This window comes from Equus caballus, chromosome 31 (assembly GCF_041296265.1).
Source record: "Equus caballus isolate H_3958 breed thoroughbred chromosome 31, TB-T2T, whole genome shotgun sequence".
NCBI lineage: Eukaryota > Metazoa > Chordata > Mammalia > Perissodactyla > Equidae > Equus > Equus caballus.
In genome coordinates, this window is record NC_091714.1 from 10805833 (window position 1) to 10830565 (window position 24733).

The following is a 24733-nucleotide window of genomic DNA, read 5'->3' on the forward strand; positions in this document are numbered from 1 at the left end:
CTGTATATCCATCCCCACACTGACACCACGCACCTTACTATAGGGCTCTATGTGCATTAACTCAGTTACTCCTCACAACACCCATTAGGCACGTTATATTATTATCCCAATTTCTAGATGAGGAAAGTGAGGCACAGAGACGCTAACTCCTTTGCCCAAGGCCGGACATTTAGCAGGTTGGGGAGCTGGGACTCAAATGTGTCTCGAATGGGTAAGGGAATCGGCTGGGGATGGTGGAGAGAAGAATGCCCTCTGGACTAAGCCAGCAGAGTTCTTCTGTATCTACCTTTTCTCATTCCACCAAAGGGGTCCTTGTTGGGTTCATAGGGCATCCTGCCCATCACATCTGGCATGCTCATGCCCTGCTGGTATGGGGCGCTCGGAGTCATGGAGTTCCGTTTGGGGAACGATGCATCGCTGGCGTCGGAGAATGGGTCGTGCACACTGACTGTACTGCTTCTAAAGAGATGAGAAAAAGGAAAGCTTCATCATAGAGCAGGAGTTCCTTCCAAACACGTCCTCAGAAAATAAGCCTATCTTGTCTGGAAACACAAAAACCATCCAAAATAGATTACATCAATAAAAGTGGTAGTAATCAACACTTTAAAAACTCACCAGGGAGTACTAATTCTTTTCCTTATAAAGTTTGCTCCAGAAAATGAAAAGACAGACAAATCTGATGTTTACATATGGCTCACACAGTTCTTTCAACATACCTTCCACCTTGCATTGGGGTCATCTGTCCGTGAGGGGTAGAGGCTGGCGTAGGTGGCTTCAGGTCACCTGGAACCTCTGCCATCGAATTACTGCCAGTTGACTGGGGGGTCTGTGGACCTTGCAAGGATCCTGAGTTAGCTGATGGCAGTAAGTACCAAGAGAAAATGGGGAAGAAAAAGAAAAACAGAGATTATCAAAGTAATCATCTTTGTTAGTTCTTAAGGAAAGAAAACAAGATACCACCTTATTAGAAATAGTAACCATATCCATTGCTGTTAAAGATGTAAAATTAGTTGCTCTTATCTTTTTTTTTTTAAAGATTGGCACCTGAGCTAACATCTGTTGCCAATCTTCTCTTTTCTTTTTTTTTCCCTTTCTGCTTTTTCTCCCTAAATCCCCCCAGTACATAGTTGTATATTTTAGTTGTGGGTCCTTCTACTTGTGGCATGTGGGACGCTGCCTCAACACGGCCTGATGAGTGGCGCCAAGTCCGCGCCCAGGATCCGAACCAGCGGAAACCCTGGGCTGCCGGAGCGGAGCGCGAGCTTAACCACTCGGCCACGGGCCCGGCCCCTCTTTTTTTGAAACTGAGGTATAATTGACATGTAACATTACATTAGTTTCAGTAGTACAATAATTCGATATTTGTTTATACTGCAAAATGATCACCACAATAAGTCTCGTTAACGTCCGTCGCTATACAGCTACAATTTTTCTTTCTTGTCATGTGAAGTACTCTTACATCATTTATAGCGAAAATTAGTAAAAGCTTTTTCTAGTTAACTCTTTGACAACAAAGAGTTAGGGTTCATTTGTGAACCCTAGAACATACTTATCCCCTTTGACTTGGTATTTGCTTTCCTATTTATTCCAAGAAAATAAACTACTATAAAAACGGTTTTAGGCAGAAAAATGTTTATTTCAGTGTTGTTTATAATGCAGATAATCTAAATATCTGAGAATAAGGAAAAAAGGGATGAAAATTTTGGTCATATAAATTTGATGGACTATTGTGCTGTTTTAGAAAAAAATTAGAAAAATTAGTTCTGAGTCTTAGGCAATCAGAAATGTTTAAGTTGAAAAGCAATGATACAAGTCAATAATGAGCCTTGTAGCATTTCAATACCTTCTTAACGTCTGCATGTGTCTATGCTCTGTCACTAATAGTCATTTTTGGAGCTATGAAATCAGATTTATTATTACAAAACATAAGTCATACTGGTTTGGGGTTCTTTAATTTCATTATCAGAGTTCTAAGATTTAGCTTTAACTGTAATTACATTATAGTAACAGAGCTCAGAACTGAGCAGATCTTTTCAAAACAAGTGGGATTCTTAAAAAAATTAACTTCCCCTTATAGGAAAAACAGAAAAATTTTAAGGGCTCCTTCTTCGTCATTGACTACAGTCCTTCGCACGCTGGGTGTTCAACAGATAATGGTTTCATTTATTAATTAAGTACTTATTGAATAAAATAATGTGTTTACTACAGAGCAGGCTCTTTTCTAAGCTTGGCTGGCCCAGTGTGCCAAACCGAGAAAAAAGACAAAATTCCCTGCCCTCATGCAGTTTACAATAACTACTTTTGGAACCACACAAATGACAGAATTACTAGCTGCTTTGTAAATAACAGTATCTGTTATTATCTATGCAGTTCCTTTCCTATGATGTTCTCAAGGCTCACTACAACGATCACCACCCACATTTTACTGTAGAGGAAACAGTTAAATCATTAGAGATTAGAGAGTGTGCTATGAAGGAGTCAGAAATGGTAAAGAGTCTATCAGTTCTTCTCAGAAAACCTCAGCTGAACACAGACATCTCTAGCGAGATCAGGTCGGCCAGGTCCCGGCCTGGTCCGGAATGAACACTCATGACTGGTCAACAGGGCTGTGCATTCTGCATATCTCCTCTGGGTGCCCAGGACTAGAGTGACTCAGGGAAGTGCTCAGAGATGACAGGAAGATTTTTTTTTTTGGTGAGGAAGATTGGCGCTGAGCTAACATCTGTTGCCCATCTCCCTCTGTTTTGTATGTGGGATGCCACCAAAGCATGGCTCAATGAGCAGTGTGCAGGTCTGTGCCCAGGATCCAAATCTGTGAACCCCAGGCCGCCAAAGTGGAACGCACGATCTTAACCACTACACCACTGGGCCGGCCGCAGGAAGATTTACTATTAATGGAGAGATCTTTTTAGGTGTAGATATCTTAAAAGGAAAACTTACTAACTCCTGCTTATACAGCAAATTTTGGTGAATCCTTAGAAACACATATTACAAAGGTAAATGCAATAAAAGAAAAAAGTAGTCTTTCATAAACATATACGGTTAATCCTACAGATGTGACTGCCCCACACAGCTGGCAGGAGAAACACTGGCTTCTGAAATCGAGGACCAGACCACAGAGCAACATGTACGGCTTCCCTGAAAACACAGCTCGCAAGGCCGTGATTTCAGAATGACCCTTATTTACAAGTATTCACATTTACAGCTAATAAAAAAAAAAAAGGAAAAATTCTTCCCTCTTGCCAGTGTTTTTTCCTTTCCTTTCAGGAAAAAAAATGAATGCAACCTCTTGAAGCTCCATTAACAGAGGAGGCTGGCACGCTCTCTAGGAGATCCCTACCTTTTGCCAGAAGCTACAAACGTATACTCGAAAGTAAACAATGGAAAGGTTACTGAAGGTTAAGTACATTCACACACTTCAGACTGTACAGCCAGACTCCTAGCTGGGAAGATAATTTACGCAGCACGAACCTGGTGCCCTAGTTCCGGCTGGGGTGGCGGGAAGGAGAGTGGGGAGGAGGAATGGCTGATAGGCCCCAGGTCTACAGCGACTAGAGGTCACCCAGAGGGCACCTTTGTTTATAACCCGAGCCCCTTTCTCATTTATCTTCCACTGAGGATTCCCTAGTTGGATCCATGACAGGTTTTGTGACATCACCTGTCAGCTAATAATAGAAATGCAGTCAGCCACCTGCCAGCAAAGACGGATGGGTTTTTGGTTACACGCTTACTAATTGAATGTGGAGCTTCCTTGCCCCTCCCCTGCCCCACTCCTCCCAGCAGGGACCCTTCCTCTCCCCTCCCCCACTCCAGTTTCCAGGCTGCCCAGGCCACCCGGGGAGGCGATTCCTGTGGCTGTTCATGAGAACCCCACAAACTTTTATAGCTTTATCATAACAAGATCCCCACTGGCACCTTCGAATGCAGCCGCCCTGGGCCCTGCCCAGGTTTCATGCGGGAGCCTTCTTTTGCTGACTTGTTCGAGTCACTGAAGACTGACCTGGGTCACTGCGTGAGAATCACACAGCCACCCAGCAGTGAAGATGGGCATGCGCCCCCAAGGGCTAAGGGGATACACCTCCCGGGTTGACAGAACTGAATTTCAGATCCCTATCAGCCACATCTAATCAAACCTGGAGTCCGGACGGCTGACCCAGCATGCTCTCAGAATACAGCCAAATCATCTAGGGTTAGGTTGGTTCCGAGTGACCACGTAAAAAAATGATCTTCAACGTTCCCTAGGAATTTTTAAATGTAGTTTGCCTGGATGCGCTGGTAAGAAATAAACTACAATTATGTTCCTACGAGAAAAACTGACTTCAAAGAACACAAATTTTGGCTGAAAATTAGTTTTGAAACATTTTGTAGTAGATGAGACCTTGACATGGCAGATTGTCGGGAAGAACTTCTTTCCCTTTCTTTGACAATAAAAATGTTTTAGAGACACTTTCGTTAATCAGAGAGGCCACTGGTTTATGGATTGGGGGGATGGGACGACTGGCTTTTCTTATGGGCCGAGGTTACGGCCCCACTGACTGTCCTGCGTGTCTGTCTGTCTGTCTGAGCAGCGTGTCTGAGCAGCTCACAGAACACGGAAGATGAATGGATTGGCCCTTGTGCCGTCCGTGGTCCTTCTGGGCCCTGCCCCGACCGAGGGGCTGAGTGCAGGAAGCTCTCCTTCCACGGCTTCCTGTCTCACATGACTTTGGCTCCATCTGGACCACTGAGAAGAACGTTTTATCAGAAGTGCACCTGCAATCCAAGCTCTTTTGTGCAGTTAAAACGATAATGTTGCCATAAAAACGGCAGTTTCAGAAAAAGAGAGAAAAAGGAAAGAGCCTCCTGTGAAGAGAACAGGCCCCACTCTTTCAGGATCTATACCTCAGCAGGATTTCTTGTTCTGAAGCCGATGCACCCTGGCAGAGCCATTCTCCATACAGAAGTGCAGACCATTCAGGGACACAAGTTGTTTGCCGGCAAATAAAATACACCTTTAGATCTTTGCAGACATCGCCACTCTGGTCCCTGCACCCTGCTGGGTTTTTATTTTGGAAAAATAGTTTCAGAGCTGTTCACAGGCAGCTTGTTTCACTCTGTGAACTGAATGTAATGTTGTGAGATTTTTAAAATTAGATTTCACAGTTTTGAAGGTGCGTCGTACCTGGCAAAGGCTGCGAGTCCTGGAGGGTGGGGTGAGAGAGAAGGATTTTCGCTGGTACTGGGAACCAGCACATCTAAACCTAGGCATGTTCACTCAAGGGTACGTTGCACCTAATAGTATTTATGTGAGATCCTTTGATGAGCGACCTTAGGTATTAGCATTGCCACCCAGATGGCAGCCAGAGGAAATAATTAAAAGGGAAACAACTGCTTTCTTTGGCTCATAGATACCACCTTCTAAGTGTAAACCTTTTACCTATTACAAAGGCATGTCAGATGCAGGCGAGGAGTACGGTGGGCACAGGTGTAACCTGACAGCCAGATGCCCCCTAAGAGCCCAGCTCCTCCACACACTATCGATGTGACTTTGGGCCAGTTATTTAGATTTTAGGTGTGTTAGTTTTGCCATGGATTTTAAACAGCATCTGTATCACAGGGCTGTTGTGCAGATTCAGTGATAACCCACTTAGAAATGCGCCTGGCTCACTGCAAGTGCTCAGGAAATATGGGCAATTAGCTACGATCATCTGATCCCAGAGGAAGCCTGTGCGATGGGAGGCGGCAGGCGCAACCAGCCCCCCCTCGTACGGGCGAGGGCCAACCATCACAAGGCTTGGAGGTGGTCAGAAACAGACAGCAGAAAGGTCGGATTCAACCTGAGTGAGGTCGCCACCCAGAACTAAGGCTGACGCAAGTTTCCTTCCATCTCTAATATTGTATTCATCGGAATACAATGATTTAGTCGTTTCAAATGTGAAATGCTCCAGGTAGAACAAAGGTCGGCGGGAGAGCCGAAAGAATGGCAGTGTCTCCACAGCTGGGTGGAGACAGGAGAGAAGGCAGGTATCATTAATTTGGTTGCGCTTATGAGAATTTAGGTAATCCGCCACGATCCCTAAGCAGTATTTCTAAGACTCCTGATCTCTAGGTCAAAGCCAGCTGGATCACCCAGTCTCAGAAAGAAGGCCGTGTGGACCTCTGCCATGACAGTTTGCCGGATTCCCCGAAAGTGAGAACTTGCTGGGCAAGTTAGAAAAAAGGAAGTGCAAATTCCATTTTGCTACCGTACAAATCTGAGTGTCCTTGAATAGGCAGAGTGGGTGGAAGCTCGCCGTTAAACCAGCAGGGTGGCATGTTCCAGTAGCACAAAAGTGTCAGGACAGGTTCATGGGGATCCTTATGTTGACAGATGGAATATTACAAAATACCTGTATAACGAATAAAGGTACATGGCTCAGAATTCCAAAGTCTATTTTTTTTTTTTTTGCTGAGAAAGATTTGCCCTGAGCTAACAGTCGTGCCAATCTTCCTCTATTTTATATGTGGGTTGCTGCCACAGCATGGCTGTGGATGAGGGATGTGGGTCCAACCTAGGAACCGAACCCGGGCTGCAAAGTGGAGCATGCGGAACCTAACCACTAGGCCACAGGGCTGGCCTCCCAAAGTGTCTTTTGACTAAATAAGGTAAAGCCAAAGAATGGTGTCTTCAAAGTGCTGATCAGAAATGGCAACATCCCAGATTTTATTCTCTCTTCCCTTAAGCGTGGCCAACGGAGGTCCCACGAAGTAGACAGAACACAACTAAACGCCCCTCCTCTTTCCAAGATCCCAGCGCTCCGAATGCTCTCTGCCCCGGCCGGCAGGCCTCTGCAGGCCTCCAGCAGCTGCACTTCCCCTACTCACCAGGAGAGGGCGGCTGGAGCTTGGGCTGCTTCTTGGTCTCACCGCTGCTGAAGACTTCCGGCGGTGGCTCCTCCCCGCGCTCGATCTTGCACTCGAAGGCGAACAGGTACTGGATGTACTGCTTTTTCAGGGAGCTCGCCGCGCTGCTGGAAGTGCCCACATTGAGGTTGGTGGCCAGCTCACGCCACTTCTTGTTTTTATTAACCTAGCAAAAAAAAAAAAAAAAAAAGGCAGGATCATTGGCTTGCAGCAAAGTGGCTTGTTTAAAGCCAGGAGGCAAAAAAAAAGCACTTAATGTCCTGGTTGACTTTTTTTTTTTTTCATTCGCCTCTTTACCCCCACTCAGTAGTGCACAGACAGCATTTACAGTTATAAAACCATTCAGGAAGCTGCTGATTGCTACAGAAAAAGCCTTGCTCGTCGAGATTCTTGTGCCTGGTGCATCGCCTAATGCCTCGCACGCTTCCAGGGCGCTGGTGCCTCAGAGCCGGCGATTTCTCTCCCAGCAGATGGGGAACTCTCGCTCACATCATCCCCGTCCCACCTTTAATTTAAAAAAAAGCGCGTCTAAAAACTAATTTAAAAAGCAATAACAGAACTATTTTGCAATTTAAGTGTTTGAGGCTTGATATGAAAAAGTGTTTCTTTCCAACGGCCACAAGCTCCCAGAAAGATGAGCTGTAATTCCGGGCCGCGTCCATCCTCTCACATGCGGCTTTCTTGTGGTGCTGGGCAAAGGCGACACTTGTTGCCAATGCGAATGAGGTCCACTGACCAAATGAGCCCGACGTAACAGCCCGGCACGAGCCATCGGCCCTGGCTGAGCTCTGTTAAGCTACCAGAAAGCTGATGCGGCAGGCACCTCTCGGCTCGCGAAGCGGCACGGGCACAAGGGACTGTCCGGTATTCCCACTTAGATTTAGGCTGGAGAGAATACAAGTGCCAAAAGGGAAGAAGAAAAAGGAAAGAAATCCTGAAATGTTACATAAGGATTTTAGGCATTAATTTAACTTTTTGATTCCCACTTGGGAACAGAGTTCTGCAGGGGTGAAGACACGAAGGAAACACGAAAACCTGCAAATGCGTGGGGAACACGTCCCTGTGTTAAGTAGTACAAGAATGAACGGGACATTGGTTTTTAATGAAATGTTCAGTTTTTGGATTCAAACTTTCTCACAAAGCTCTTTATGCCCATTTGCTCAGCACTTAAGGGGGCACAACAGACAAACCACAGAATGCTCACGGAAATGCCTAATGCCACTTTTGGCACGTAAGGCCAGGCTGCAACAAGCAGGCCTGCGAACTGCTTCAGAAAAGGTAAGCAGTGCGCTGCCCACGGTACCCTGAAAAGCAAGGCTCCGGGCTGCCCTGTGCACGGTTGCAGCACCTGCTCCAGTGCACGTGATGGCCTCCAGGTAGCGATCAAGACGGGGTATGAGCGACAATGCCACGAGGCGTTCACCACTGAGAGTCACAGCTCCGTTCAAGCGACCCCCATCATCTAAGCCAGCCAAGAGGCTTGCTGGCAGACCCAGCTTGGTAATAACCACTGCTGAGAGTCAAAGGACGGAGTGCAATCTCTCCACCTCTGTGATGGGCGAGCCCCAATCATTCCAGCCTCCCAGGGATTCTAATAAATCTATGTCATGGGGTCTAGGTGCAGAGGGGAAAGGTCAGGGGGCCTAGGTATACAGGGGAGAGGTGTGCATCTCGGTCTCTCCCTCCGCTGACCACCACTCACACTGGTCTGTGTTGTATGATTTACCATCTGGTTACACAAAGCCTTGAACTGATTGTCTTAGTTGTAGGTCTCAGGGCCCTGGTGGGAAGGGGGACCTCAGGGAGGCCGCCCCTTTATCCCCAAAAGCACAGAGACCCCAGACCAGGGCGGGCCCTCCGTGATCCTTGTGGATCAGAGGACTCGCCCTTGCATGGTTAGCAACCCACGAGTACAGGGTGCCACACTGCGTAGGAGACCACCCGGGTCCCAGAGCCTCTCCTTGCACTGATCGGGGTAGGAGTCCAGGCACTGCTTGGTTTTAAAAGCTCCCCAGGTGATTCTGATGGATAGCCAGGCCTGAGAACAAGGGTGGATGGGAGGAGCACATGTCCTGGAATCAGACAGACCTGGGCCCGCCAGCCACCCTGAGAGTCCCTGGGCCACAACATGGTTGTACTTCATTTCGTTACAGCTTCCTCATCTCTTCTTTGGGGCTGACGACCCCTGCATTTTATGGGTATTTAGAAAAACGACGGCAACAATAAACGTCAAGCCCAACACCCAGTGAGCACTCACAAGTGAGTACCTTCTCCCCATTTCTACTGCGGGACCTGTGCACACAAACGAGACTCCATGTGAAAATGGCGGGGCGAGGCTGAGCAAAGTGTGGCCCCCAGCGAACAAAACTCAAGGGGGTACTCGCTCTGCCAGTCAAGTCAAGGGACCTGCAGGACCCTGAAAATGAGCGCCTCCTGAAATTCTGCACCCCGGCGCCACTCCTGCCCCACTCAGTCCCAGCCATGCAGAAAACGACATCACTGACCCTCTTAACAGGTATCGAGAACACGGTGCTAAATGTGCGACTATGTTTTCTTGAAAAATTGCACTGGACAGAGGGAAACAGGGAATTTGATTTATTGCTGACCCAGATGATTAATTTAGTCGTTTGCAAAACATTTCCGGAGTATTTACTATGAAATCTTGGCAGATTCCATACAATTCTAGAGCTGTCAGGAAACCTAAGGAAAAAGTGAGCCCAAATGGCTCATTTTACAGATGAGGAAATTGAGGTCCTATAAATGACCTGCCAAGGTCATGTGGCGAGCCAACAGTAGAGGCGGGGTTGCCAGCCCCAGTGTTCTCCCCTGCACCCACAACATGGATCCCAGCAAAGGTGACTCTCCCACAGGCTTAGCTTTTCCTCTGAGAGAAAGAAAATTGAGTCTGCATAGTCAAAACAAGCTGCAGTAAGAGCTTCTCTTCAGGGTCTCCTCACCCACTCACTCATTCATCCTTACCTGGGCCAAACCTCCAATCTCTTTGACGCAGACGTAGAGTCGGAACAGGTCCAGGGGCTTCTTGCCCACTGCAGGCAGACTCGAGACAGGCGAGCCTCGCTCTTCCATGAAGGTAAGGTAGCGGTCGACCCACAGCTTTCTCTCTGGCTCATTCCCCAGCTCATACACCTTTGTGATCTTCTCCCCAGTGGTGGTGGAGGAGCTGGACTTCTAGTGCCCAGAAGGAGCATTTGGAGATGGGGCATGGGTGGGCAGAGGGAAAGGGAAGAAGGTGAGAAAAAAGTAATGAGCTAGCAAATACGAGAAGAGAAGAAATTTAAAAACTACCGCTATCACACAACAATTAGGAATGAAGGCTACTAGTTCAGGCACAAACTATACATTTTCTTAATTAAGAATTTACTTTGACTTTAAATAAAGGGCCCAAACTCCCCCTTTTATATACTTAAAAAACAAAAACAAAACACCTTTTTTACTTTATTGATCTAAGCGTTGAATCCCAGAAGGCAAGATTCTAATGATTCTAAAAGGGTGCCCTTAGAATGATCACAGTGCATTTACAATTTCACATGTAATAAAAGAGAGCCCAAAAAACTACATGGACCCCTACTTTTCCTTGTCAAAATAAGAATGGCTAATGTGTGTCCTCGTTAAAACTCTAAATCATATGGAGGAAGAGCAAACACATGGTACTTGCTAAAAAATGGAAGGTAGGTCACTGACCACAGGCACCCGTGGTGTGGACTCTGCTCGTCTGAGGGCTTCATAAACGAATGGCCAGCTCAAGCTCTGGCCTTTACTCCTGAGGACCAGTTTTCCCTACTTCAGATTTCTTGAACTTCTCTGCCAAGGGAAGAGGCTGTTAGATAATGATTTTAATAGATTTCTTAGGCAGCTTATGCTTTAATCAGGAAAACGTGCTATTTCGTACTCCCAGCATATGAAGGCATATGTAGGCGTAAATATCTACATTTCCTTTTACGCACATGTGTTAACGTCTTAGGTGGTCTACACTGAGGCTTCAATTCTTGATCTTTTCTTTTTCTCACTACACTTGATACTAAAATGGCAAAAGTTGCAGTTTCTCACACCTGAAGCCCACCCTCTGGGTTATGTGACCTGGGAAGGGAATACTCTTAGTCCTAAACAGCCCACCTATATTTTTTTCCTAAAAAAAAAAAAATCTCTGTGGCTGTAACAATATTTGTGTACTTGTAAATATTTGTAACTTCAGGGATATTGTGCAAAATCACTTGTAAATTCTCAACAGAGATTTCCTCGGAACAATAATTTACTTTATTTACTAGGTTATCATTTGGAATGTAGAGGCATTATTTTAGATGGAGTTTTTCTTAACTCTCTTCCGTTATATTTAGTGTAACATAATTTTAAACATGTTGCTGGAATTTTGGGGATTAGATGACATGATTGCCATTGAGGTTTGATGCTCCTTTTATATTCTGCCTGAGGATGAAACGAACAAAGCTGGTGAGTGACAGCTTTCCCTCCAATTAACATGTAATTCTCCTGAGCTATTTTCACTGAAATTTTAAGCCATCGGTTTTAGAATTATCGAGGCATAAAATCTTTACATCAAATGTGTAAAATGGGCGATACAGCTGATGTAAATAAAAATGGAAAGTGGTAGGATAAAAAGTGGCTTTGATATTTGAGAATTTACATTGATCCTGGGGCTAAACTGAGGCTAAAGTCACTTAAAAACTACTTTAGATCAGAGCTTAAAAGACACACGTATTCCTCTATGTCTATACACCCACACACATACCAGAATATGGAACACACTGTGCATCCAAATAAGTTTTTAAAATTTATTTTCCATATTCTTATACCCAAGGAATATTTGACTAGGAAAAGAAACTGTTCTAACCCATTTTACACCACTTTCCAATCCTGATAACATTTCAGAAGCTTTGTCATCACTAATGGGGTAGTTATTATCAGGAGGGTTCTAAATCCTAATACTGCAACTATTTTTTCTTTTGGGGAAGTACACTAAAAAAATGGGCCCAATGTTTTCTAAAAAATGAAAATTTAAAAAAATAACATGAGGATAAAAGCATTATCACTTAATATCATTTAAAAAAATAAAAACCAGGCCAACCTCCTTCTTGCATTTCATTTGTAAAAAACTGAGAGGTAAGCGTTTGAGATTCAATTTAAGGATAAGAGAAATAAAAGCAACCATTTCCATTTAAAATTGCTCTGAGTGGCTCTACCAACATCCTCACTATAAGATCCAACTGCCATTTCCCGCCTAGTCCTCTCTAAACCCAAACTGGGGAGGATTCTGGAAGGACAGTTAATGACCTGAGCAAGCAGGTTCCAGAAGTGTTTGTTCTTCCTTAGGAAAGGAGGGGACTCTTGTGACCCGAAATAGGCCTAAAATAATGACTTACTTAGTTTGACTACATATATTTTAACTTTTCTTATCTTTCTTTGTTAAATGGACTTAAGTTTAATTAACTCCTGCACATCTCAATTTGTTCTCATAAAATTAGAAAAACTTAATAAAGAAGAGGTTTTAATAGAATCGTTTGTTTTTTTTAGTTTTTTAGATTTTAGAAAAGCATTTTTGTGGCATCATAATGTGGCAAAATGCATCTGTATGAAACAAAAGCGGTCAGGCCTCAGTTCTGTGTTGAGTCCTGGGAGAGGCCTCGCTGATGCCCGCGCCCTCGTCTCAATCACGGCTGCGGGCTCTAATCGTCCTGGTGGCACCCGGTTACACAGGGTGTAAAGGTGTATGTTTTGCGCGGGAGTATCTCCGCCTTACACTCTCCCGGCTGGACCTTCAGCTCCGCGCGGCAGGATTCATGCCGATTGTGAATCACCAACAGTGACCGCACAGTGAAGGTCGCTATCTGTTCTATGGACAAATACTCAAATGGACGAAAAAGGTCTGAAAAGTCTGGCACCAACCAAGTAAGAACTGACAGCTGCTTAGAATATCCTATAATCAGGACTTGCGTGAGCAAGGTGCTAAGTGAATGTGGACACAGTCTAATGAGGCTGAAAGCCGAGGAGGGCCTGCGCCCACCGCCGGCACCTCACATCTCCACTCCCGGCCTCAAGGTCTGCCTACTCGCCAGTTACCAAAGTCAGTATTCGGGTGTCTGAACAGAGAAAAACGACAGTAAGAGAAGCAAAAGCCTCAGGAAACAGAGTTCGTACTTCATCCCTGATCAGGCTCAATACATACTCCTTGTACACAGACACTGACTAGGATGTCACTTTGGATAAATGCCATTATACACTCTACCCACTGACAATGGGCAGACAAACTAGTCCTGCAGAAGGATGGGTTAACTTTACCAGGTCACTAGAACCACCTCATGTCGCTTCAGTGCTGTAAAAACTGTATCCTACTGCACGAAGCTGTTGTGGAGGCAGAAAAAAGGGATGGCGATGGCTGAGAGCTATAGTGAGACGCTATGATGGTGCCACAAATGCTTTCCTTGCATATAAGTTAATTAAGTCTATAGGAACACTTTCCCTCAAGTCTCTCAGGCGGATTTACATTGCGGCAGTGTTGACCATATGCCTGGTAATATGCGTCTGTGCAAATGTTTATTTTTATTTTAGAATGTTTTGCAACAAAACAGTGTTGGTCTATAGCACACTGTCAAAGCATGGAACATCTTTATTATTTAGTCCATGCCAGGCCTGCTGTTACTAGGCTTTACTGGGGACACCTGTTAAGAGCAATTTTAAGTACCAATTGAAGTTATAGTTCAGGAAGAGCAGTTAAATATTCCTAAAATGTATGTATCTGCAGTGATTTTCTAGCAGCGATAACCTGAGTTCCTTCACTACAATCTCCTTTGATCTCCTTCTTGAATTAGCATCTACCACTGGTGCCAAATTCTTAAACATAAAATGGTCATAGTACAGGAAGAGATAATGGATGTGGAAATACTTAGAAAAAGGAGAAAAGTAAGATGCAATTTTGTATAATTGTATTATAATCAGAAAATGAAGTCAACAATTCAGTTGCTTTTTTTCTTATATTTAAGTAGAAAGTGAGGTTTTTATAACAGTTTCCTACAGGATTCATTAGATGGAGATAAAGTGACTAGTAAGTTACAATATCATAAATATCTCAATCATTCTTTATAACTCAGTAATCAGCAAGGTGGAATTTTTAAACATACAATATGGTCTATTAGTCTTTGTTTTCAATAAATTATTATTCTTAATTATTATCTTAGGGTTTTAAAGATTTATTATTTTCAACCTCTGAAATTTTTCCCTCTGAGCCAAACTACAAACCTTTTTGAAAAGTTCTAATTTGAGTTCTACCTGTTCACTTGAGAGTATTACTGATTCAAAAATGCTCGTTTTATGATTAAAACAAAACAGCAGGGTAGATTATGGGGAACCCCCCCCCCCCCACACCCACAATGTTGGCTGCCTTCTGAGACTCAAAGCAAATAACACAAAGACATCAAAATTAAGGAGTTGCACTCTCCCTTCTGTTAGTTCTGCTTAACCCATCCTAGGAGCATTTTTCATTTCATCTCGGTTGTTGAAAAAGCAAAACATATGTCTACAGAGAAGGTTAACAGCGAATATCTCCCTTTCTTCCTCTGAAAAGGAAAATGCTGGTTATCTTAGAGCTCTACATGACTCTTACAAACATTTACTGGAACCACCAACTCTTCAAACCTTCAGCTCTATCTGTTTAAATCAGCGAATGGATAATTAATAGCAGCCTCCTTTTGGGGTTTTGACTAGACTGCCAGATTCTGCAGTAAGAATCTTCTTTCCTCCAACATGTTTTTCCTGAGCTGTGCTCTTCAATACATCGTCTTACAAAAATTAGCGTGTTAATTAAGCCTTCTTGGCAAGTAATTGCATGGTAAGGTTTTTTTTCTTAAAGATCTTTTGATTCCCTATATGAAAGTAAAATAAAGGTTACTACAGTGCCATTCTTCTTTTTTTTTAATGGCACAGAATTAATTTCTTTAGTAGGAAAATAAAGGCCTAGCTCTATGGACAGAAGAACATCAAGGCTAAAAAAAATTCCCTTATATACACATTACCATATTTGTTCTTTATATGTCATATGGAAATCAACACAATTTCAAGATTGTCAGCAGTCTTGTACATACAATTTTTCTATCTCAACTGATTCTAATGAAGGCACATATTATTAATCTAAAAGTAGCATTCCAAATATTCACAGGCACTAACATTTCTACAAGTTTTCTGTTAATTTCTGACACGTGGATGGAAACAAAGCAGGCTGATATTACGCTAAACCATGCCCAGAGTATAATATTTATATTTTCAGGTAGGCAGTTTTGAAATAAGATGTTTCAGATACAACAGCTCATGAGAGATTTAGGCCAAAGGCCAAACCTGTCATTTAGTCCGTGGCTGCTATTAGTTCCCACGTGAATGGAGAAGTATCTCGTTTGAAAGACCTTCTATAAGTGCACAACGAATTGGACATTTAAACAAAGCCACTGTGAGAAGGAGTTTGGACCCAGTACCATGATCACATGCTTCGTATAGAGATGCTTCTCATAATAGCAGTTTCGTTACCAGAAATCAACTTCTATGATGCACACACACTTTATTCATTTTGTTACTAATATAATTATAAAGAAAACCCTTTTATGGATCAATTATGAAGAAGAAGTCTTATAAAACAAGTAAGTAAGCAAGCATTCAAGTAGAATTAATTATTTATCAAAAAACCCCAAAAAACCAAAAAAACAAAAAACCAGAGCCACTTACAGGGCTTGATGGAGTCTTTGGCCAGCCTGGGCTGCTAATGCTATCACTCTCATCTCCATGAAATGAGGAGATGCTAGCAGAGCTGGGGGACATTGGGGAAGGGACTGGCAGGTTGCCGGGGGTTGGGGGCTGAGAAATACCCTGAGAGCTGTAGCTATCCTGTGGTAGAGGAATAAAAAAAAAAAAAAAATGACAAAGGTAGGGCAAACTTTATTTAAAATAACGAAAAGTACATCCAGTTTAACAGACTACTTTTTATATATAATATATATAAAGACATGTACAAACAAACACACAAAAACACACACATATAAAAGTATTAAAACAACATTCTTAATTAGTATAATTTGGTAAGTTTGCTGGATGCCAGAGAAGGCCACTAAGCCACCATGCTTACGTCAAGCTTACATGGAATGCTAAGCATGGGTTACCCCTTATGAGAGAAAGAAAGGAAAAAAAAAAAAAAAAAAAGCTGTTCACCTTATTTATCAAATAAGGCAGGAAAGCAAAATATTAAGTATGTTGTTGTTGCTGAGGCGGCCAAAACAGGAAGCTATAAACTGAAGGCAGAGAAAATGGCTGCAAGGATCAAAACCAGGCAAGATCCCTTACTTCTCCCCACCCCCAAAGCATTTCTTGGCGGTGGGTCTTGCCCCTCCACCCCTCTCCCACGACCATGAGTTAAATGCCGTAAGAACTAGTAACTTTCAGATCCACACCATGAAGGGGGTGGGGAAAGAAAAGAAGACTACGAACATGGTGCACAAAATGAAGGCATGCAGAAGAGAAACCAAAGGAAAAAAAAAAGTGTAGGCCAACACCAGTGAAGAGAGAACAACATGGCAGCTTCAGCGAGGCAGACCCCACACCGCGTGCAGAGGAGAAAGGAAATACCTTCGACTTGCTCTCAGGCTGTGCAGTGCCTTCCTCTTTACCGTCTGCTTTGAGAGGCACGGGCAACTTGGAGTCACCAGGAGACATCATATCTGCAAGACCCATAGATGCTAATCGAAAACAGGAGAAAGAGTTTAGGATTATACACGTGATTCTTGGGCTGTGCTCCTGCTAAAACAAGTTACTGAGTGATGCATGGGGCAGAGGACTTTCCCTTGAAGGAAGAAACGAAAAAGGGAAAAAGAAATCCTAACTCAGAGCATACTAATTTCTGAAATCTAAATAGCACGACATTCTGGCAATCCTTTTTTATCTTAAAAAAAAAAAAAGAAAGAAGCAATCATTTACTCAAGACCCAAACCAGTGAAAGTCAACTTATATCAATATTATTTTTTCAACATTATTACAGCTTTAATAGAGGAGGTGACAAGTGGAAATAAGCCCGAGGTTTACACTGCTCACCAGGTGGTGAAAGCGAAGCCTGCACGTGTATATTTTCTACCTGGTGACTAGAGGATTTAGTGCTTTCTTAATTTCCAAAATTCACATAATCTATAGTTAGCAAAATCATTTGACATTTTGCATTGTTTCATTTGAAGATCTTATCTATTGCACGTGGCCTAGCCTACAACAACAAAAGGCAATCACATCAGATGATTTCAAAAATAATAATTTTGGAAGGAAAGGATTTCTAATTCTTTTGCAGTGGGGCTGGTTTCCTTTCAGTCTGGGGCAGTGTGTCCATTTATCAACCCTCGGCAGCGGCTCAAATGCCCAGGCCAGACACCCACACCAGCCCAAGGGTCAATCCTAAGATCCCAGGCAAAACTCATTTTCTGTCTCTAGGCTCAGAAATTCAATCCAGATCATCTAGGCTTTAGAATGAAAGAATGAGGAATGTTCTTCACTAAAGAACAACGGATTTGAACACATTTATTGCAAATACGAACAGACATTTTCAAGCTAAAAATACGGATTTAGGTTTTTTTTTTTTAAAGGAAGAACAAGGCTTTAGTAGGGAATCCGTGTAGATATCCAGGGAATAACAGCTGAATTTCGACAGAACCCCACTGTGAAAACCACCTGCACAACACTGGGCTGTGAGCGCGACACCACACAGATGTGTGAGGACCCAGAATGAGGAGAGATGGAAGAGAAAAAGGAAAAGGGAGACAAGAAAAGAGAGGGCCTTACAAATGAGTGAAAACCAGAAAACATTCCTATTTCAAAATCAAAGAAACCTGAGGTTTTAGGAACCCATCTTAGATTCTGCAAAAGAAAGTGCTGGCTCGACTGAGGCAGCGCGCACGTGCCCACCCCCCTCCCACCCCTTCCAAAAAGAAGCAGCAGCTTTAAAAAAGGCTCCACAGATTGCCCACTACAAAATGATTATTGCACATATTCATGTATTACTATGTTTTAGAAAATAATTAGTTTTAATTACAGCAGTGAGAGAGTGAGCAGGGCTCTGGCGAATTAGCTGGCAAGCTTTGTGGTGCTAATTTGCTAATATCGTTAGCATCACTGCAGGTTGAGACCAGAGGTCCTGCCAAAAAAAGCCTACGGTGCCACGTGCCCCTGCGTTTACACCAGCGCACTCAACGAGGCACTCTGAAATGCCTGTGTTTTCCACGGGCACATGGGCTTGTTTTTCAAAGCCCATTTGCAGCCTAGTCAGCCCTTGGAGTCATCACCACACGCGCAAATCATAATTGGGATGTTTTTCTTTTTTTTTTTTTCAAATTACTTTCAATACTTAGACTTTAAGAACTGGAACAAAAAGCTTTTTCAAGTGATGCAGCTGCAGAGAAAAATCTATTGGGATCAGCTAAAAATGCTGTTATTTTTGTGAATGTGTGAAACCTCAAAAAAGCAGCTGAGACAGATTACACCAAGAAGACCGCCTGGTTCAAAGTAGCGGATTGCTTTCACGCAGCTTTATCTCTGGGGTCTAGCAAGACAGGAATTAGTAAATCTGAACATTAAGAAACACCCTTTTTAGGAGAATAGAAGGCAAAAAAAAGCAGAACGAGTGTGGAAAGAGGGGCTTGTCTATGAAAGTCCTTATGCCCTTGCTAGTTATTCACAGAGTCGGTTCAAAGGAATGACAGCCACACGATGCCAGAGAAAGGGGCAAAGTCACGGACACGGGGCTTCTGTCAGGTCTTGCTTCTCCAAAGGTGATAAGGAATATTTCTGTCAATCTTTATAATAAATTATGCCTAAATACTATTTTTGAAAATAGGAAGTAATAATATCTTTCTTCATGCATCAAATGTGTTAATGTACATGAAAGCAATTTTTAAGCGTAAAGAACTAGGCTGATATGCATGGTGATAATTAATGGCAACAATTTACACTGATTTAGAAACCAGACTTAGACAAATATAAACGTATATGTTGGTTTGAAATTCGCCAAACTTCTTCATTCTCTATCATGTATTTTAAAATGGGCATCTGGGGTAGGCAAATACAAAAATTGCCAAAAGTTGTGAGGCTTTATTATTTTGAGAGATAAGTAAGGATACTTTAGAGTGATAGTTTTATTTAGTACTCTTGCCTTACCATGTAAATTTCATTTTACTTAATGAATCATAAGGTCTTTCCTTACTGTTGCTTTTGTTGAAATGCTTATTTTTGACTTCTTACCAGAATTCTCAATGAATCACTGTAAAGAGCCACATGCCTCCCAGGGCAATGGTACTCCAGGGGCACTATTTTCTTCTCCTTTCCCAGAAGAGAAAGACCACCACTATTATAAGGACGTGTTAAATCAAGCACAGTTCTTTCTCCTACTGACGTCCGTAATCCAGTATGTAAAGTTCAGACATAAAAAGGGGCAGTGAAGGATCTGAGACTGCAGAAGGCGCAGCGTGAGGGCTGTAAATACGTTTCAAGCACTAGCCTCTGGCTTCACCGTTGAAATTTAAGAGCTAGGATGATTTCTTAAAGTGAGTGTGGGTCAAGGTCCTAAGGCAGCTATTCCACCCTGCATTTAATATATTCCGAAAGAACATAAAGAACATATGGGGTGAGGGAAACTGAATGCAATCATTCATTCCCACTCCCCCAGCTCCCTTCCCTTAGTCTCCCGGCAAGGTTGCCAAATTGTTCCCAGAAGATGCTAAGATGGGAGCAGAAACACACAAACAGTTCTTTTCTTTTCATGGTAAATAATACACCATACTCTGCAAAATATTTTATTCCCTGCTTTTGAAAACACAAAAGGGCCTCTCCATGTTTAGACATCTGCAGATATTCATGACTATTTTTATATGTGGCGAATATATAAAGAACCCTGTTAACATAACTCAGACACAGTTTATGAGAAAAGCTCAGGAGAAGCACTTCTCTCGGACTGGATCAGCAAGGCCTTGAAAGAATTCCCCGTAACTCCCCCCCCTGCAGCCGATGGACCTCCACGGGGGCAGTGCGACTGAGATGCACGATCCTGCCATTTCCATCCCAAGGAAACATGGCACCCCAGCAAACTCAGAATGCTTGCTGGGCCTCGCTGCTTCAGGGAATGCAGCCAATGTCTCCTGCTGGCCGGACTGAATGGACCGAAGCTTCCAGGAGAGCCCCAGCCACACACCAGGTCTGGAGCTACCTATACACTTGGCGTAATCTCTGTACATTTTTCCCAGTTTACAAGAGATGGTTTTCCTAGTTTGTCAAGTCTTTTGTATTTTGGGGTGTCGGGGGGAGAAGGGCAGCAATTAACCTAAAATCATCAACTTAAAGCAGCTAGCCAACAAAAACCCAACGATCTTTACAAACTACTTAGACAACCACTAGCAATGCTGCTGAAGACCCAGAACTTCCTTTGGGAAGGAACCGAAAGTCTCAAGACAGAGAACAGCTATCCGTCTGGTAGATTTTTATTCTAGGCACAGTCCCGTAAATCTTTTTTTTTTTTTTTTAAATAAATTTCAAAACAGCAAATTATCTGGTAAACAGCGAATGCCACACCAAGTTGGCAGCGGTCTTGCCAGGAGACTGTTGAGCAAAATACCTCTAAATCGGTGGTTCTCAGGCGTTAGCACGCACATATGAAAAGTACCTCAGGAGTGTGTTAGGAATGCAGATTCCTGGGCCCCCCTTAGAATTTCTGAACGGGACCCAGGAAGCTGTAGTTTTAACAGGCATTCCAGGCGACTCTGATAGGGTGTTCTTGAGTTTTGAGAACCCAGAAGGAAGCTGTGGATACTGTGGTCATGTGACTGCCTTTTTTCCTTTGTAAGGGCTATCGGAGCTGGTCTGCCCCCTACTGGTCAGACATCAATAGGACACTGCCTTTGGACTGAGCTGTGCTGGGGCGGGAGAAAGATCGGCACCGCTGGAATTTGTATGGGAGGGAAGCCTGGCTACAGCACAGTATGGCTGCTCATTTACTATCTAGGTTATACTGATGGAAGTGCCCTACACTTTGTAGAGTGACTTAGAACCAGACAGTAGATATATTTTCTGGAATTTAGAAGTCTTTGTTAAGATGATGGTTTATACCCACACAAGTATATGGCTAATGAATATTATAAAACAAACACAAAGAAGTACAATGTAACTAACAACACAAGTATTATACAGGGCTCTATTTAACAAGGTTATACATGACTTATAATTTTGCCCTAGGAATACATAATTCTAATCTTTTCATCCAAGTAATTTTTAAAAAGCTCCTTTAAAGAGGAAAAAAATCCCCACTGCTTCCCATCCCACTCCCCCTGCATTTTAAGTGAAGAAATAGTTGTCACATTCAGACTCACACTGACTCCATTTAAATAATTACTTGCTCACTGAAGCCTGTAACAATTTGTCACTACACGGGAGGACTTTTTTTGGCCCTGTACGCCATCGACAGCACAATTGTCTGAACTCAGCAAAGAGGATGCTGGAATGCCAGTTGCATAAGCTGCTAACTGAGGTTCAGAAAACCCCACTGCCAGCCCTGGCTGTCATTTGTATTACCTTCACTTTCTCCAAAGTGTCCTCTGATGGAGAAAATGCTTTGCTGTTATCACTGGTAATTTATCTCCCGGGGCCCAAACCAAGTAGACTGACGAGATGATGACCCAAGCCATTTCCGACCCATCTTTAGAAAAGTCAAGTGTAAACTTTCAGACCAAAACTCTCATCAGGAGCTACACTGGAACGTTCTGGCGTCCTCTGTCATTCCTGTTTCCTTCAGAGATTCTAAGACAGACAGAGCAGATTCCTATGTACCTATCAACAGATACGCAGTAAATACGCCATCGTCAATATTTCTCAGATGTGCTGGATGATTACTTTCTATCAGGCAGCATTTCACTTAATAAAACAGGAATAAAATCTTATAAATGTGTAGAGGAAAATCCGATAAATGACTAAATTATTAAAAATTCACTATTTCAAAAGGTACAATGCAATAAGAAAAAATACACTACTAGCTCATACAAAAAAGACTGTGAGGATAAATGGCCTTTCCTTGAACAGATTTCCTCTGTATGAAATAACGAATAGCTGAATTATCTGAATAATAGTAATAAAAAGAAACCCTCTCTGTGAATCTCCATTAAATTGGTTATTCCTTAGGAATACATAAATCTCCTTAGGCAGGGCACAGTGCCATCTATTTGTTGTTGGTTATTTTTGTGGCTCTGGGGTCCAAAGGAAAAAGGGGAAAATGAGTATTGCTAATAGTAGGTGAAAATTTATTGTGTCATTTCAATGCTCTGAAGTAATTTTATTTCAGCAAGCCAGACAAAACACATAATGTCATAACCCAAATGAACCATTACCTGGGACAGTGCTGGGAAGGGGAGGGGAAAGTTCCAGCTACGAGACTGTCCGAGAGCTTTTCACTTTTCATCTCAAATGTAAAAACATCCACCTCACCGGGATGAATGACAACCTGCTTAACATCAGGAAGAGCTATTTTATTTATTTGCACCAGTCGGCTCTGTTTTTTCCTCTTCCACAAATCTTTAAAGGGAAGTAACCAGGGAATGGCACGACTCAATCAGGCCCTAGAAACCAACAACTCGGAAGCTCAGAGAGGATGCAAGCCCAGCCTCTCGCTGTCTGTTCTGCCCGACAAAGAGACACAGCTCGGGGGGGCAGCCTTTCAAAGATGGCGAGGTCAGGAAGGCAGAGGACATAAAAAGAGGGAGAAGAGAGAGCCGAGCCCCTAATTCCATGATGTTTTCCTGACACATCATAAAGCGCTGGAGGACACACAACTGGCTACACCAAACTCTGAATCAACTAAACGAGAGAATCCCATCCCAAGTGGTGTCTCCCACTCTAACAGGCACTAGAGTAACACAGAGCGTTTCTTCATATAAAGGGTCCCGCTCATCATCGCTAGGTCATGTGGGGGCTTGAGGAGGTGGTCCTGGGCCTACAGAGTCTGAGAATATGGAAGATGTGCACAGTTTAGACATTCTTGATACGTCCACAAACTGACAGAACACTCTTACTGCGCTAATCAGAGGGGAACTGGTAAGAATGCAACTGCTGAGATCGTAAAGTGGGTTGAAAAAATGAAACACAATGAAAAATTGAAAACAGTTCTTTAAAAAGACAATAAGTAATTTCTCAATAGAGATGATGTGGGAACGGCACTTATGGAACAACTATTTCCAGATAGACACTTAAAGGGGAGTTTCCCTAAATGAAAAAAGTCCTTCAACCCCCGCCTTGTTCTGCCCTTCAGTCACTTCCTCAGAAACACGAAGTTTAAATGTTCATCTCCACCACTATCTCGTGGAAAGTACAGATTTTGTCGTGGGCTCTTCCGATACTCCTAATAATGCCCAAAGATAAAAAGAACTCGGTGCGTACATTAAGCGAGCAAGCTCCAATGACACTTGAAATGCGTCCGCAGATTATACAAACACAGAAGGAATAAAAATACTTTACATAAAATGTAATGTAATCCTCAAGTCTTAAAATAGGTAAATCGATTGAGCAAGCATCCAAGCAGCAGAAAAGTAGCATTTTCCCCCTTTTCACCAAATGGTCCGATTGCTGAGCTGTTTCTGGACTTTCAGTGGTGTAGGCCTACGAAGAGAGGAAGGACAGGGCAGGCAGCCCTCGGGAGCAGGGAGCTGCCACCGTTACCTGTTGAGCTGTTCACCATATTGGGCGTCATGCTGTAGGGGGGCGCCTGGGCGTTCATGAGCCCAGAGCTGTTGTTCATGGGCTGGCTGTAGGGAGAGCTGGAAGCCATAAGTCCACTCTGATTCATGCCAGGAAAACTTCCTTGCCTATATGAAGAGAAAGCACATGCATACATATACCGACCATGCATCTCAGCAGCCGTTCACCCTTGAAGTCATGTCTAATAATGCATCGATGCAAGGGGCGGGGCTATTATTTTTCATGTTGGCTTAAAATGATTTATTTCCTGGAGAGAGAGGCTGAACTCTATTGCTAGGTGATTAGGTCATATACTACGTAAAAATTCCAAATATTATAAATTCCACAAAGAAATTACCTGTTTCTAATCATGTCAAGTGTTCCAGGTTATCATTTATACAGGGAAATATAGCAAGAAAGGGGGAACTTGAATAAGAACAGGAATTACAAAAGCAAGCAAAATTAATTTCTGACATTTAAAAAGATCTGATTCTTAATTAACATTACCTAGTATCCTTGTATCAAAAAACAGAAGTCAAGAAATGGAAAACAAATGGGCAGTGCGGGAATGTTATTTAAAAAAGAAATTTTTCTCTGGCCTAAATTTTCTGATAGAATGCATATGAGAGAAAGCATTTTCCAAACTCTCTTTGACCTTGCATTTTAACATTCTCAAAATAGGTACTATTAAAAACACACCAATTCCCCTATATTAAAATAACACAGTAAACAACAGACTTGCATTTCTTCGTATAGGATTTTCTGTGACAGGAGGGAGCCTAGACTGACTGGCTCTGAGTGTCCCTAATAGGCCTGGGTCACCCCTCCTCCACTGCCATGCAGACTCATGAGCTCATCTTTTTGGTGGCTTAGTTTTGTGTCTCCGCCCTGTCCAAGACAAACTTCTCTTGACTCTTGAAAGAGGTAAAAGGCATCCTTTGATCTGAAGGAGACAAGCGTCACACAATGTCATTTCTCTAACTGCTGGTAACAAGACCGGGGGTGGGGGGGGACTAAACAGCCCCGTGGTTTAATCCTCCCAGGAAAGTTAACACAAAAAGAAAGATGATGGCAATGCGGCAAAAGCTTTAAAGGC

The 24733-nt window shown here is 43.0% G+C and overlaps 1 protein-coding gene across 27 annotated transcripts in view; it reads right to left on the reverse strand.

Moving 5' to 3' along the window:
• The window catches only part of ARID1B (AT-rich interaction domain 1B), a 413107-nt gene that overhangs the window by 17742 nt on the left and 370632 nt on the right, over positions 1 to 24733 (reverse strand). For 23 of the 27 annotated variants that reach the window (XM_070256330.1, XM_023633152.2, XM_023633155.2 and 20 more), the window contains 7 exons: positions 23620 to 23765; positions 16519 to 16628; positions 15625 to 15783; positions 9862 to 10071; positions 6844 to 7048; positions 717 to 855; positions 287 to 459 (listed from right to left, as the gene is read on the reverse strand). In XM_070256330.1, coding sequence (XP_070112431.1) covers positions 287 to 459; positions 717 to 855; positions 6844 to 7048; positions 9862 to 10071; positions 15625 to 15783; positions 16519 to 16628; positions 23620 to 23765 — 1142 coding nt within the window. The remainder of the gene's footprint in view (positions 1 to 286; positions 460 to 716; positions 856 to 6843; positions 7049 to 9861; positions 10072 to 15624; positions 15784 to 16518; positions 16629 to 23619; positions 23766 to 24733) is intronic. The other 4 variants (XM_023633160.2, XM_070256327.1, XM_070256325.1 and 1 more) reach the window with 1 other exon arrangement.